General features: G+C 41.6%; 1 protein-coding gene across 1 annotated transcript in view; it reads left to right on the top strand.

The window, feature by feature from the left end:
* HYDIN (HYDIN axonemal central pair apparatus protein) overlaps window positions 1-16,508 on the top strand; it is a 363,815-nt gene that overhangs the window by 71,910 nt on the left and 275,397 nt on the right. The window contains exon 6 of the mRNA XM_078062394.1: window positions 8,023-8,222. Within this exon, the coding sequence (XP_077918520.1) occupies window positions 8,023-8,222 (200 nt within the window). The remainder of the gene's footprint in view (window positions 1-8,022; window positions 8,223-16,508) is intronic.

The following is a 16,508-nucleotide window of genomic DNA, read 5'->3' as shown; positions in this document are numbered from 1 at the left end:
TTTCTTTTTTCTTTTTTTTTTTTTTAGATTTTATTTATTCATTTGAGAGAGAGACAGAGCATAAGCAGAGGGAGAGGCAGAGGGAGAAAGAGAAGCAGACTCCCCATTGAGCTGGGAACCCTGACACGGGGCTCGATCCCAGGACCTGGAGATCATGATCTGAGCCACCCACGCGCCCCTCTGCCTTGCATTTTGAAATCAGCCTTGTTGCTACACAGCGGATAGACTGAAGGGAGCGTGAGGTGTAACAGCTAGCTGCCCACCCTTAACATCCGTTTTCTCTTTCTTCATTGGTAAGATCATCCCAAATTGGGATTGGATTCACTGCTGCCTGAAAGAAAAGATTGCACTTACCCAGCCTCCTTTGCAGCTAAGTGTGTCTGTGTGTTTGCCAGAGATGTGAGCAGGACTTCTAAGTGTGTACTTGACGAAAGCTGATTCAGCATGCAGGTGCTTTGTTTTGCCCTTCTGCCTTTTCCTTTTGGCCTGTAGCCTGGCTGTAGGAAATAGCTGGCAACCCAAGAATTACTCTGCTGCATGGGGTGACACTGAGGATAGGTGCTGTGTGCTAGAATGGCAGAGCAAGAATTTAGGAATTTGAGTCTCTGGGGACACTGTGGAGCCACCACACCAATCCAGCCTGCCTACTTCTGGACTGGTTTATGGGAGAGAAATAAACTTCTGTCTGTCTAAGTTGCTCTGATTTTGTTCTTTTCCGTGTTATATGTAGCAGAACCGAACCCCGAATAATACAGAGGTAAGAGGCTATTATAATAGTTGGGGTAAAAGATGAGGATGATTTGGACTAGGATAGTGACAGTGATGGTGTGAGAAATAGGGGGATGAAGGATACACGTTTTTATGGTAGAGCTGTCAGGATTTGCTAATGGATTGGATAAAGGGTGTGAGAAAGGAGTCTAGTTTAACTCATAGTATTTGGCCAGCAAATGACTGAATGGTGGCACCGCTTACTGAGATAGGGAGAAGTGGCGGGAAAGCAGGTTTGTGAGGCTGGGTGGGAGTAAAGCAGGGAATCAGGAGGATTCAGGGAATCTGGTGTTCATGCGTTAAGTTGGAACTTCCCTTTAGACATCCAAGTGAAAATACCAAATAGGCAGTTGGACACAATTATCTGTGGCAAAAGGGAGATGTTGGCTAGAGACAAATATTTGAAAATCATGTAAAAAGATGATCCTTTCCACCAAGGGGTTGATGAGCTGATGTTGAGAGTGAGTGTGCATAGAGAAGAGGTTGGGGAAAGGAGGAGGTTCCTGCAGAAAATAATACTAAGAAGGGGTGGTCATGAAATAGGAGGAAAACCAGAAGATTTATAGGGCTCTGGAATCCCAAATGGATACAGTATTTCAAAAGGAGGGAGAGATCAACTTTGGGTGATGTCCAAAGCTATGAAGAGTAGAATAAAATAAGGATGTGGAATTAGCCACTGGATTTGTCAAAGCCATTAGTGACCTTGGCAGGAAGAGTTTCTGTGGAATGTTGTGTACAGAAGCCTAATGGGATGGGTTGAGGAGAGAATGGACAGCAAGGAGGTGGTGATATTGAGTGTAAGTAACACCTGTGAGCAGTTTTGCTGTCAAGGGTAATTGGAAAAATGGGGCAGTAGCTAGAGGTGGATGTTGGGCTCAAGGGTAGATTATTTAATATTTAAGAGGAAACTATACTGTTGTGTGAATATTCAGTAAAGAGGGAAAACTGATGCTTCAGGAAAATCCTGGAGTGAGCTGAAAGGATTAAGATCTACTGTACAGGGACAGGGGTTGAAGGCAGAGTAGGAATAGGAGTGAAGGCAGAGTAGGTGGGTATAGGTATAGGTGGATTAGTAGATCCAGGGGTAACTTGGAAAACAAAAAGTTACAGAGGAAATTAATTACCTTAAGTGTATAATTTCTACATGAATCATGAAGTAACCACATTATCACTGTACACTATGGATAAAAATGGTCCAAATAAATTTGGAAGTCTCGGGTCTCTTTTCATGCCGAAGGTCAGAGGTCATTCTCTTTGAATAGACAGGGAAATGTAGCTGCCCCCAGGAAACTGAGAACCCAGCTGAGTCATATGAAGAATCAGAGTGGTAGAGGATAAGACTCACCATCCCTGACCAGTCTCGTTTTCAAACTGATTAGGACTTCAGAACTGATTCTTCCTTTTCGAGGGATGAATTTCAGATTGAGATGATCATATTTAATAAATACTTCAAGTGGTTAGGGAATCTATAGCATTTTCCAGGGACACCAAGTATTAAATTCACTGAGTCCTGATCAAACCTAGTTCTAGTTGTGCTCTGTGTTAGACGTTCTTCCATCAGGTTTAGGAGTGGAGGAAAGGCAGAGGGAGGATTGTGAGGGTCTAACCACGCTGGTCTAACCACGCTTCCCGTTGATGGTGCCTGGAGAGTCATTGGCTGCAGGAAAGAACACCATCTTCCTTTGCCTGAGACTGTGAAGGACAGAATTATCGCCATGTTTGCTCTCTATCATGGAGCTAATATAAAATCAAGATTCATTCTTTTCACTCCTCAGAAAGTCAAATCTGCCATTTTCATATTCTGCTGCTCTGTTTTTCAAAGTTTGGGAGCTAGGTGTGTTGGAAGGAAAGCTAACGGACAAAAAGTAGACTGGATGTTTTGTCTGGAGAGCATTATTATAAAGGATAACATTTTAGGATAGATAGTAATTCATGGCTAAGTCTCTCATAGTAGAGGGGAAAGAGCTTGGAGTAAATATTCTGTCTCTGAACGGTGACCTGATTGCTCTTAATCTAAATACAGTAGAAAGGGAGTATATAAACTAAAGTAATTGCTTAGCTTGAAGGCTAACAGCCTCCCCAGGCATTACATCTGAATTAATTGTAAGCCAGTAGGGCAATATATAATTGTATATTACATAATCTAATATAGTCATATTAAATATAGAACTTCAGAGACTAGAATACATTTTTGTGGAGTTTATTTAAAGAATTTCTTCATATTCTTTTATGAGTATGTGAATTGATTATGAAAAAATATGCAATTCAGATCGAACTTTGAATCTTCCTCATATGGAAATTTGAAAAGGTTTGACATCTCAGAGTATTTCAGTTAGTCTCCTAAACTATTTTAAGCTGTCTTCAATATCTTAAAAAAGAGCAGAGAATATGTAAATATAGAATAAAACAAGACAAATTACTTTGGGATCACCTCTCATTCTGGATTCAGCAGCATCTTTTGTTCTTTCTCTCAAAGCCTCTGTTAATACTAAGTTTCCGTATGTGCCAGAAGCTTTCCAGTTCCTAATTCCCAACAAAACCTTTGCTTGCTGGGTTTGATCCACTAAGAAAAAATGAAAACAGTACTTATCTCTTTAGGATTCTGATGAATTCAGACTTGGTGAATTCTGTGGGATTTTCTAGGATCGAGTATACTTAATACAATTTGTACTCCCTTAGGTGTGATTAGCATAGTTCTTGAGCCTGGCATTACTAACATCTAGAAACCAGAATCAGTTGAAGAGCTAAGAGTCCAACAACTCAATTTTAATAAATTTCATGAATACTGTTCATTAGTTTTTATTACTTATTCCTACCGTAAGACCTTTACCTTTGCATTACATACATTCTCCTTGCCAGGAACACTCCAGATTCCTAGGTCTTGCCTGACTGGCTCCTTTTGCTGTTCAGGTTTCCTTCCAAAGGTCACCTCCTCAGGAAGGCCTCCTTGGTTGTACTAACCAAAAGCAGTCCCTTCCAACATTATCACTTTACCATGTTTTATTTCCTTCAAAGCCCTTGTTGCTTTCTGAAATTATCTTGTTGTATTATTACCATCAGGATTATCATTATTATTATCCTAACAATAAAAGTAAACACAAGTTGAGTTTTTCCCATATACCTTACACAAGTCATTGTACTTATTTTTTTAAATTTTATTTTATTATGTTATGTTAATCACCATACATTACATCATTAGTTTTTGATGTAGTGTTCCATGATTCATTATTTGCGTATAACACCCCATGCTCCATTCAATACGTGCCCTCCTTAATACCCACCACCAGGCCAACCCATTCTCCCACCCCCTCCCCTCTAGAACCCTCAGTTTGTTTCTCAGAGTCCATAGTCTCCCATGGTTCGTCTCCCCCTCCGATCCCCCCCCCCTTTATTTTTCCCTTCCTACTATCTTTTTTTTTTTAACATATAATATATTATTTGTTTCAGAGGTACAGGTCTGTGATTCATCAGTCTTACACAATTCACAGCGCTCACCATAGCACATTCCCTCCCCAATGTCTATCACCTAGTCACCCCATCCCTTCCACCCCCTACCACTCCAGCAACCCTCAGTTTGTTTCCTGAGCTTAAGAATTCCTCATATCAGTGAGGTCATATGATACCTGTCTTTCTGTGATTGACTTATTTCGCTTAGCATAATATCCTCTAGTTCCATCCATGTTGTTGCAAATGGCAAGATTTCGGGTTTTTTTGATGGCTGCATAATGTTCCATTATATATATATACCACATCTTCTTTATCCATTCATTTGTCTGTGGACATCTTGGCTCTTTCCACAGTTTGGCTATTGTGGACATTGCTGCTATAACAATCAGGGTGCACGTATCCCTTCGGATCCCTACATTTGTATCTTTGGGGTAAATACCCAGTAGTGCAATTACTGGGTCATACGGTAGCTCAATTTTCAACTTTTTGAGGAACCTCCGTACTGTTTTCCAGAGTGGCTGCATCAGCTTGCATTCCCACCAACAGTGTAGGAGGGTTCCCCTTTCTCCGCATCTATCGTTTCCTGCAAGTCACTGTATTTAATACAACATTTTAATAACGACAGCTAGCGTTTATGGCGTACTCACGACTCACCAAGTGCTAGATGAAGCATTTACCACACTAGGCCAGGTCACTGGCCTCTCTGCGTGGACTGCTACAGGGGCTTCCTGACTTGCCTCACTTTTCCCATTTTAGCTTCTTACAGTTTGCTGCCCACAGAGCAGCTAGTGATCTTCCTAAAATGTAAATCAGCTCCGTCATGATCAGCTTTCAGCATCACCAGGCTTTGGGCCATCTTCAGGTCCTAACTGGCTTACCAGGCCTGGTGGGATCTGGCCCCTATTACCTCCCTGCCCTTTCTCTAACCTCTCCTGACCTCTGACCACTGGCCTCAAATCACACTTAGCTCAGAGTGCCGTCCAGCCACACACGGTTCAGGTCTCACTTTGTTCAGATCTCTGCTGAAATGTTACTGCTCATGGAGGCCTTTCCCAAGTGTGCCATGTAAACAAGCAAGCGATCACTCTCCATCCCCTTCTCATGCTTCATTTCTCACCACTCACCACTGTCCAACATTGCATTACTCATTTTTCTGCCCTCAGCAAATCTTTTTTGAACGTTTACTATGTCCTGGGCTCTCTTCTAGGCACTGGATATATGAAGTCAGTACAATGGGCAAAGTCCCTGTTGATGTTGGAGATACTAGGGGCAGGCATGTAGTGGACTCAATAAATAGGTAAAATACAGACTATGTTGGATGCTTCAGGGAAACTAAGGCAGGAGGAAAGGCTCGGGAGTGATGGGGGAGCGTAAGTTTAAACCAGGGCTGTTAGGAGAGGCTTCAGTGAGCAGCGAGCTTCACCAAGTCCTGAAGGAGGTGGGGGAGTGAGCTCTGTGAGTGACTAGAGGAAAATGTGTTCTGCGCAGAAACAACATCGTGTTTGAAGGCTCTGGAGGAGGAGCGGTTCTAGCCTGTTTGAGGAGCAGCAGGGACACCTGCAGTGGAGCGGAGTGAGCAGTGGGGAGAGGAGCTGTGGCCAGAGAGGTGACAGGGGCACCAGGCTGTAGCATTCACAGGCCCTCCACCTGGGAGACTGAACAGAGGAGCAGCCTAAGCTGACTTATATTTTAACTGGACCCCTCAAGCCCTTGTGTGGAACATAGACTTTAAGGGAGCAGGGGTGGAAATAGAGTTGACTTAGCCCAGGAAAGATTGGAGTGGCTCAGGTCAGGGTAGCAGGGCAGAGATGGGGAGAAATGATCATGCTCTGAACACATTTTGAAGGTCAGTCCTACAGAATAGCCTAAGAAATTGAGAAATAGAGTGATCAAGAATGCCTCATTCCAGGGTTTTAAATCCAGGCCACTGGAACAGTGGTGATGCTGGTACCAAGATGGGGAGGCAGTGGGGGAACAGATGGAGGGTGGTGGGAGGGCCATGAGCAGGACCCCCAATGGCATTGTGGAGCCTTTGTGGGCATGGGAAAAAGGCTCCCCCTCTGGGCTGATGCAGCTGGAGCCAGCAGAGTGGGCTGGATGTCGGCCCCTATTCCTTGTCCATCTCTGCCCAACTGTAGGGCAGTGGCATCGATCGGCTTGTCTCCAGTGAGGTGCTGACTGGGCAGCTGGTATGCGTCTGGAGTTCAGGGAGACAGACAGACTCCAGGTGCACAAGGCGCTGTCATGTGAGCATTCCTGTTGAGTGTATCTTTATATATGTGTTACCTTGTATATTAGATGTGTTTTATTTACTTTTTCATTATCTCCGTCACTATGTAAGCTTGAAGTGATCCATGTCTCGTTTTCTGCTTCAGTGTATTCGCACACCCAGCTCAGTACCTGGTACCTGCACACTTAATAAATATGATTGAGTAAATAAACTAATAGGGGAGACCATTGCTTTATCCTGGTCCTGTGGGTTCCATGAGATTGAGTGCATAGCCAGGTTTATATGTCAATCTATGTGTCAGACCTTCCCATTCCCACTCTATACCTAAAGCCCAAAGAGAGTTTTTCTAAAACCTCCACCTTTTAATACCATTTACTACATGATTGCTGAAAGGAAATTTAAGTTCCAAGAGGACTTTACATTTACCAATGTTGCCTTGCAGCTAAATGCTGGGAAAATTTAAAACAAAACAAAATTTCATAGCAACTTCTGAGCTTCTGGTCTGTTCTTGAGGGGACTATTAATACTTTCTTTTTATATCTAGTTTTGTTTGTTGGTGAGAATTCCATTTTTACTTTTTCTTTGGTATATTGAGGATGAGAGTTCTACTTTTCTATCTTATGAAGTGATACGAAGGGTGACTTAATTCAGCATTTTGTTGCATTTAAACCTAAGACTGGAGAAGATACATGTCTTGGACCTCAGCATTTTTATGTAGAATGGTCAGTGATGGCTTTGCACAAGAGATGAGGTTTAAACTGGGCTATGTATCAGTTTGTTATTTTATATAGTAACAGACTACCCCCAAACCCATTGACTTCAAATAATTAACATTATTGCTCACAAGACTCTGGTTCAGCTGGTCTTGACTGGGCCCACTCATGTGTTGGGCCAGCAATTCTGCTCATCTTGTTTGGGCTCTCTCACATATCTGGGGATGTAGGCTGGCCTGGCATAGTCCTGGCTGGGACATTTGGACTCTCATCCTGCAGTACGCTGGACAACGTTTATTCATACGGCAGGGGCAGGGTTCCAAGAGCAAGACTGAAAATGCCCAAGGCTTCCTGAGGCTTCAGCTTGAAATTGGCATAGCATAATTTCTACCACATTCCATTGGTCAAAGCATGAGATGGAGAAATAGACTCTACTCATAATGGAGAAGGTGCAAGTCATAATGCTAAGAGTATGGGCTTAGAGAGACCATAAATTGGAGCTATTAATCTCATGGCTTGAAGGATAAATAGGGTTTAGAAGGAGGATGTGAAGGAACTAGTGTGAACGTCGTCTGATCTAAAGAAAAATGTGCCTTGACTGGCCCCCATCCCACCTCCCTAATATCTGGAAAACACATGAAGCATAAGCTTCTCCACTGACTTGCGGGTTTTAACACTTGAACTGTTCTCTTTCTCTCAGAAAAGAGTGTCTCACTGAAAGCACATCTATAATGGTCTTGAAGAGCTTTCACAGAATACATTAAGTTGTTTTGCAAGACACCTGGCCAATGGCCATTTTTCTTGCACAGTTACCTTGATCATGTTGGCATCTCCACAAATAATGATTGTACCCTTCTCTTGTAGGATTATGCCCATATGTTGACCTGTGTAACTGAAAGAGAAAAGTTCATTGTACCCATCAAAGCTAGAGGTGCACGAGCCATCCTAGATTTTCCTGACATGCTGGATTTTTCCACTTGCCCTGTCAAATACAGCACTCAGAAGATTCTGCTGGTACGAAACATTGGCAACAAAGATGCTGTGTTTCACATGAAAACTCATAGGTATGCATTCCTTCAGTTCTTGTTTTTGATTGATTATAGCTAAATCTAGTCAGCACAAGTAATTTGCTAGAATAGCAGGCAGGGTAGAATTCCTTGTTACGGTCTTCAGCTGCAAGGCTGAGAGACCTCACCGATGTAGGGCAGACTTCCTCTTCAGTCCAAGAGGAAACTAAAATTCAAGGTGACCTTAGAGTCACCTTGAGTTTGGGTGTGGGTGGTTTTCTGAAACGTTGATACAAATCTTTTTATTTAGCATTGAGAATTGCCCATGGAAATCTATTAATAAATATATGTTTTGACTGAGAATTTTATAACTGGCTGTATCAGTTTTCTATTGGTAATGTAACAAATTCGCATAAACTTACTGGATTAGAGCAACAGAATTTCTTATCTGATATTTCAGTAGACCAGAAACCTCACCAGGCCAAAATTAAAGTGTTGGTGGGGCTGCGTTCTTTTCTGGAGGCTTCAGGGAGAATCCATTTCTTTGCCCTTTCCAGCTTCCAGGGGCCACCCACGTTCTTTGGCTCATGTGTCACATTCCTTGGCTGAAAAAATGGGGAAAAGTGTAGTAATCACTTCATAGGGTTGTTGTAAGGAATAAATGAATGAATAAATGTAAACTGCTGACACGTAGGGGGCGCCTGGCTGGCTCAGTCGGTAGAGCATGTAACACTCGATCTCAGGGTCCTGAGTGCAAGCCCCACATTGGGTGTAGATTTTACTTTATTTTTATTTTTTATTTTATTTTATTTTTATTTATTTATTTGAGAGAAACAGAGAGAGGGAGAGCAGAGGGAGAGTGAGAAAGGGAGAAGCAGGCTCCCTGCTTAGCAGGGACTCGGTCCCAGGACCTCGAGGTCATGACCCGAGCCGAAGGCAGACGCTTAACCGACTGAGCCACCCAGGCACCCCAGATTTTGCTTTAAAAATAAGTAAATAAATAAACTGCTGGTACTATATAAAGTGCTATATAACAAGTGGGGTTTTTTTTTGTTGTTTGTTTCTTCACATGAATTGCCAGTGTGGTAGGCAGAATGATGGCTCCCCAAGTATGTCTGTGTCCTAATCCCCAGAACCTGTGAATATGTAAAATTACGTGGCAAAGGGTTATTCGGGCTGTAGATGTAATTAAGGTTGCTAATCAGCTGACCTTAAAATGGGGAGATTATCCTGGATTATCTGGGTGGGCCCAGTGTAATCACAAGGGTCCTTTAAAATAGAAGAGGGAGTTGGGGCGCCTGGGTGACTCAGTCAATTAAGCATCTGCCTTCAGCTCGGGTCATGATCTCAGGGTCCTTGGAGCGAGTCCCGCATCAGGCTCCTGCTCAGTGGGGAGCCTGCTTCTCCCTCTGCCTGCTGCGCCCCCTGCTTGTGCTCTCTCTCTCTCTCTGTCAAGTTAATAAAATCTTTGAAAAGAAATAGAAGAGGGAGGCAGAAGAGTTCAGAGTGATGAGATGTGAGTAGAGCTCAACCTGCACTGGCTGTGAAGATGAGAAGACTGTGTCTTCATACCAATAGAAATGAAGGCAAAATGAATGCCAAAAATGAAGGCAAAATGAATGCCTTCATTTTTGAATGAAGTTGCTAAAGAGCACAGAGTAGTAAGTGAAGGAGCAGGAATTTATTGTGATTATTTATGGAGTAGCTACAGCATGGCAGACACCAAAGATGATGAGACAGTCCTTGCTCTCAGGAGCTCCCTTACTAGACAGGCAAGAACGACTGTCACGGGGCACGTGAATGGCGCTTGATCAGTGGTACCATAACAAGAATGACCAGCTGGGGAAGACAGGAAGCAAGGTCAAGTTCTTTTCTATGACTTTTTAAGAAGTAGTGTGTGTATTGGTCTGGATTGTGAACTCATTTTGAAAAGGGCATTATCTGTGGAATTCTTTGGAGGTTTAAGGGCACATCTCTCCAGAAAGGATTAGCATTTGCTTGTGCTTGGTTTCTAAAGGTTAGACTCTGTAGACTTCTCTTCTGGTAATTTCTTGGCTTAAGAGGTTCCTGGACTGATAATGTATATTCAGACAAACCTGCATGAGACACATGTCCAAAGTTATGAATTCTCTAGAGAAACTTTGTTTCCCTCACTTAAAACCAAGACAGACATTTCCCCTTGTGCTAATGGGGGAATGTTTCTGTAGTCCTTTAAGTTTCCTGGGTGTATATGGGGATTGGCTTACCAGTCCCCTGACGTGACAATCCCAAGGTGTTTTCTCCTGCTCCAGCAGGGCTATGAAAACCCAAGCTTCAGGGTTATTGAGAATCCAGGGCAGGCCTAGCATTAGCTCAGTGGCTCACTGCTCTGGCTCTTAGCTTTGTCTTTCCTTTTAAATCCTGTAGATTTGCCTTTTTTTTTTTTTTAATGCATGCTCAGCTGCACATTTATGTAAGTTATATTTTATCCAGTCTTTCTAGGTATTTTCAGGTTACCTGTTCTGCCATATTGTAGGTGGTAGGGCTGTCAGTGATATGAGTGGAGGGCACATCCCTTAGGGGGGCATTTGTATTTAGTCTTTACAGGAATGTCCCAGGAGTATCACTATCTCTGAACAGTTTCATGTAGATCTCAGTTTGTGTCTGGATTCCTATTTCTCCTGGCTGAAAAACTGCTTTTAATATTTCTTGTAGCACAGGTCTATTGGAAATTCTCTCCATTTTGTCCATTTGAAACAAAGCATTTTGCCTTCATTTTTGAAAAATATTTTCTCTACAGCTTAGAATTCTGGGTTGACAGTTCTTTGTACACGTAATTTTTTTCCGGAGAATAAAGATGGCATTTCATTGTCTTTCGGCTTACATTTTTCTTGTGAGATCTCTGCCAAAACTCTTTGTTCCTCTAGATGTAATTATGTCTTTTTCTTGGGCTGCCTTTAAGATTTGTCTTTATATTTGGTTTTTAGTAATTCGAATAAGCTATGTCTAGGCATGGGTTTTGTTTTTGTCTTGTTTGTTTTTTGTTTTAAGGATTTTGTTTGGTTTTTGTTTAGTTTTGGTTTCCGTCCTGCACAAGGTTCCATGCTTCCTAGATCTTTCGTTATTTTTAGAAAATCTTAGCCATTGTCTCTTCAAACACTTCTGTTCCATTCTCTCTCACTGTTCCTTCTGCCTGTAGCGAAGTTCTGTCTGCCACAAGTAAAGCAGTCTGCACCTTTCCCTCTCCCCTGGGGGCGGGGGGATTGTCCATCTTTAGATTTCAGGCTACTTGTTTGCTCTGCAATGTCTGCTTTCTAATTGGTTCAAGAAAAGTTGTGATTTTATGTTTACCGGGCTTTTTTTCATTGTTAGGGTGGGCAACCTCTTTCTAGCTTTCTGCATCCCAGGCAGAAGCAAGGCCCCTTGAACTCGTTTAGCTAAATCAACCAGCAAAGGCAAAGTTCTTTTGAGGATAAGTGTTTTTTGACAGCCTTCGTCGTCTCCTGGTGAGATTCACGTAGTTTGACTGAAGAAGAAGGAAGCAGGTTAAGTGGCTCACTGTGCCTTAAGAAAGAACAAATCTTTTTCGATTAAAAAAAGGCCTCCCACAACCACTTTCCATAACACACATTAAAAACTTCCTGTTATACTTGTATTTTTCCTCTGAAAAAGAAAATCCACTGAAGGTGGAAAAACAAGGGCAGGCAGCATATCTTCCTGGACTGTGACTGAATCTTAAAAGCTACATAGAAATGGCAATTTATTATATACTATATTCATGCAAAAGTGAAGTAAAATCACTTCATAGATTTCATAGTGTGAAGTTGCAGGAAAAGATCTAAAACTTTGCGATCTGTGTAACTATGAATGTGAATCATTTTCTCCTAATATAGAAATACTTCCAAGGTAAAACGGTGAGCCAACTCAAGGACTAGCCAGGAATCATAAAGACATTAGAAACTCTAGTCCAACATTCCCATTTTACAGATGAAGGAAATAAGACCTGAGAAGGGAAATGACTTATCCAAGTTCCCTCAGTGAGTTAACAGCAAAACGTGGATTAGAACAAACATGGGCCAGTTCTGGGCTTACTTACCCTCCGATCCACTCCTTGCCTTTCCCAGGCTCCATTTAGTATCTCTGGGCGGTTAGCTTTCCTTGCTGCCTCAGCCGAATTCCAGCTGAGTTTGACCACTAGGGGACCAGTTAACCTGCTTCCTTCTTCAATCAAACTATGTGCATCTTACCAGGAGATTGCAGAGTAGCAAGGAGCCAGGGCATTTCCCCTCCTCTCTGACTTCAGCAGAGGCCCTGGCAGAGGCTCTATCTCCTCTCTGGTTCTGATTCCTGTCGGCCTAGCCTAGCCTGCCATGGTTCCAACTTCTGCCAGGTTCCCAGAATCTGGTAACACTTCCACCTCGTCTTCTCTCCAGCCCAGGGGTGAGAATCGCTAACTGCTTTTACTAATCCCTGAGCGATTTCATCATCTTAAATTGGGCTTCTCATCTCTCTCGTCTTCTGTATAATCAATCTCTCAATTCAATTCCCTGTTTGCAAATATTTTTGCTTTCCTGTTTAGGTATAGTATCTATTCATGATATAGTAGTTTTTTGTTCTTTCCACAAAATGCATGTTTTCTAACAATGCCATCAATTCTTTGAGCGACCCCAAATCCTTCCAGTAAATCCCTTTTCTGTTTAAGTTCACCAAAGTTGGTTTCTGTTGTTTGCAACTGAGAACCCTGCTGGCTACAATGAGAAAGGATGTCATTGAACTTGTGGTCACGTTGTATTGAATCAGAATCTTGGGGGAGATGCCCTGACAAGCGTCCATTCTAAAAAAATGCACAGGTGATTGTGTTGCCCCCACAGGGGTGAGGACCAGTCTTTCAGTTAATATGATTGCCAACATGGTAGAGCAATGGATATACTGTGAGATTTTGAAGTAAAAAACCCAGGGTCTGCTCTTATTCTGATCACTTTAAGAGTCAATACACAGAAACAATATCTCAGAGAAAATTATTTAAAAAACACATCATATTCTTTTCATTGAAATAACGATTGAGTTAATGGTTAGGTTTTTAAGTGGTTAGGTTCATATAAATTTTAAAAAATAAAATGTTCTTTATATGTCTGTTGTCCCCATTAGAATGTGAGTTTCTCAAATGCAGGAGTTGTATCTATTTTCATTTCTATTTTCCCGACATCAAATATAGTGCCTAGAAGAAATAAGTGCTCAATAAATGTTTATAGGATGCCTAACCAACAGTATATCACAAGGCAAAGCTACAACTATAAACATGTACAATAATTTAAAATAAAAAAAAATTCTCCTAGTACTATAAAATAGGCATAATGTTTTTATGCTAATAAAAGGAGTTGCAGTGTGCTATAAAATATACAGAGAACATAAACCATTACTCTTCAAGTTTATTGCAAATTTGACCTGAAACTCTAGTAGGTACCAGAATAATTCTGACTATTAAATTAGGATTAATTTTGGAAGGTGAAATAGAAAAGGTTAAGAAGCAATCTCAAAATCCAAAACCTCATGTCAGGAATCAGTTAATAAGAAAGATTGTCTGAAGAAAACATACTAATATTAAATTCCATATTTAATATAACAGAGCCAGTATTTAACCTTCTGCTAAAATATCGATTCGTAAGGATGGAAGAGTTTTAGTTATCAAGAGCAGTTTATAGTGGATTGAACAAAAACTCAAAATCTTTCTTGTGGCTCATGATTTTTCATGAACCCAAGTTCCCTCCCTAATCAAGCATTTGGTATTAATGAGGATATTATATCAAAACCAAACATTTTGGTAGACAGAGCCAGCCTTATACCCTTGAGAAACAATGCCTTTTAACTCTTTGTTAAGAATATTTTCTGATACTTGATATTTTCTGGCCAGTTGAGCCTGTCTGCCTGTATAAAATGAAGTACAAAATCAAATTATAGACAATGTTTAAGTGCCAGAACTTAACACACTCTACCCAATTAACATCTGATTTATTGAGAAAGCTTAGGCAGTTCTAAGTAGCAGTGATTGTCCTAGGTGGTTCTTTTGACTACTGAAGAAATTTAGTGTAATATAAACCCAACAGTGAGCACGACAGAAAAGTATCTGTTACATCTGTATAGAATTTGGATTTCTGGAGGTCCTAGAGAAGGGTCTCTTTGTCCATAGAAAATTAGCTTAGGTTCTACCATGCAATACTATCCAATTCATTTCAAAACTCTTCTTTTTGCTACCAAGAAATGTTTGAAAAGAAAATGAAAGCACCATGTAGGAAGAAAAAGAAAAAATATTAGGACCTAGGGAGGCAAAGATAGAAGAAAATATTAGAACATTGTTCCCAAAGTCAGGAAACTGGGCCCAGTTTTCAGTTCTTAAGATTCTTACTGATGCCATCAGGGAGGAGGGAACTTTTAAGACTATGAGACTTATTTTGGATCACTTACCTTCATCCCAGGAAGCAGAGATTCTTCAGATACTAAAAGTCTACTCCTTTTCTGTTCCACCATGATGTTATAAAGATTACTTAATGATTACAGATATTTTTATTTCCCTCTGAAAGTTGGTTGTAATTCAATCCACAACCTCTTCTGAGAGGCTTCTGTGAGTAAAGAACTGTGCATGGAGTGAGAGACACAAAGATGCATCTAATCAGGTGGCTTCCATGTTCAGGGGTGGTTTGGGTAGGCAGAAAGAACTTGAACTTGCAGCCCGGCTTCCAACCCCACTCCACCGCTACCTAGCTGGGTAACTTTGGGCCCGTCGCTTGCCCTTTTAGGGCATCTGTTTTCTCATATCTAAAGTGCAAATAACAATACCTCCTTTTTTCAGGTTCTTCCCAGGATTAAGAGGATTGGTGTACATAAGGTCTCAGTGTAGTTAGTGCCTGGTCTGGAGCCCATGCTCATGGCAGCTTATTTGCTTTCCCTTTCCTGTCGTCTCCTGAGTCTATAGCTATCAACAGGAGCAGGCATGAAAACTAACTATAGCACAAGGTGAACTGAAGTGAGAAGTAAAAACAAAGTTATAGTTATATATAATAAATATATAATAGTTATATATAATCCAGGAAGATTCTAGTTAAGAGGTATCTTTGAGTCTAGGCAGCGATAAGTGACTTTGGAGGAAATATGACCTATGGAAAATGGTAAGTATTCTTGTGTGACCCTAGCAGCTGGGGAATGTCTGTGTAGGGGGCACAGTCTGGTTGGAAGGGAGAGGGGGTGCAGTGCTAGGCGAGGTTATGGTGAAGGGAGCAGAGCCCTCCCACCCTGTCCCTCCCCAGCCTGATTTGGAATGTGACAGATAACATGGGACATTTGGACAGATGTATGTGTTTAATGAAAATGCAAAATCTAGTTGGGAGCAGATTGTGTGGAACCTCAAATGCCTAGGACTTTGAGCTTTTTTATGTAGATTATGAGGACCACTGAAGGTGTTGAACTAGAGATGGATGTGTTATGACCTGTAGATGTTCTTTTTACAGTATCCCTAGAGCAGTGTGAAAGATTGAGAGGAGAATAATAAAAACTTGAACTCATCTAAACACCCAGGATCATCCTCAGGCTCATCATCCATCTAGAGGCTGCCAGTGACGGAGATAACAGAAATAATAATAAACATTAGTTTAGCACTTCCTACGTGCCAGGCTTTATTCTAAGCAATTTACCTGTATCGGCTCCTTTAGTCCTCCCTGGTGTCCTTACCCTCATCTTACAGACCAGGAGATTGAAGGTTCAATGACTCGCCCCAGAGTCATGGCAGAGCTGAGTTTTGAACTTTTTCAGTTGGCTTCAGGCTAGTGACCACTACCCCATAGAACCTCTACAGCAATGCCTGGGGTTCACTGGAGGATTGGTGCTATAGGTGTGGGAAAAGCACAAAGGAATGGGAAAATAAAGAAGTGAAAGTAGAGGGAGATCCAAATAGAGAGCCCCAGAGAAAGTTTCCCGTGGTGGGAAGCATTGCAGTGAAGATCTCAGGGACCACCCCGTGCTACCCTTGCCATAGCTCTGTACCCTCACAGAAGGAAGCTTAGGCTTTCGGACATTAAGTTCATTATCTAAGGGAAGGTTTCAGGGATGAAACTAAAAAACAGTTGTGATAGAAGTAAATAACCAGAAACAACTTAGCCTGCCAGATACATTGTACAACGCATTAGTTTGGAAAAATAGCCATTTAGAGAAGTGAAATGGACCATGAAAATAATTAAATGGGCTGGGTTTTCTATTTAGAAGGAAGAACTCTAAGTTATTTAAGGTACCTCATGATCAGATCCAGCTTCTCTCTTGCCACTTCCTTCCAGGGAAATTAAATGAAACGATTTCCTGTTCCCAAATCCACCCTAT

This window comes from Halichoerus grypus, chromosome 15 (assembly GCF_964656455.1).
Source record: "Halichoerus grypus chromosome 15, mHalGry1.hap1.1, whole genome shotgun sequence".
Taxonomy (NCBI): domain Eukaryota; kingdom Metazoa; phylum Chordata; class Mammalia; order Carnivora; family Phocidae; genus Halichoerus; species Halichoerus grypus.
Note: the sequence above shows the minus strand (reverse complement) of the source record. Positions and strands in the feature narration are given on the sequence as shown.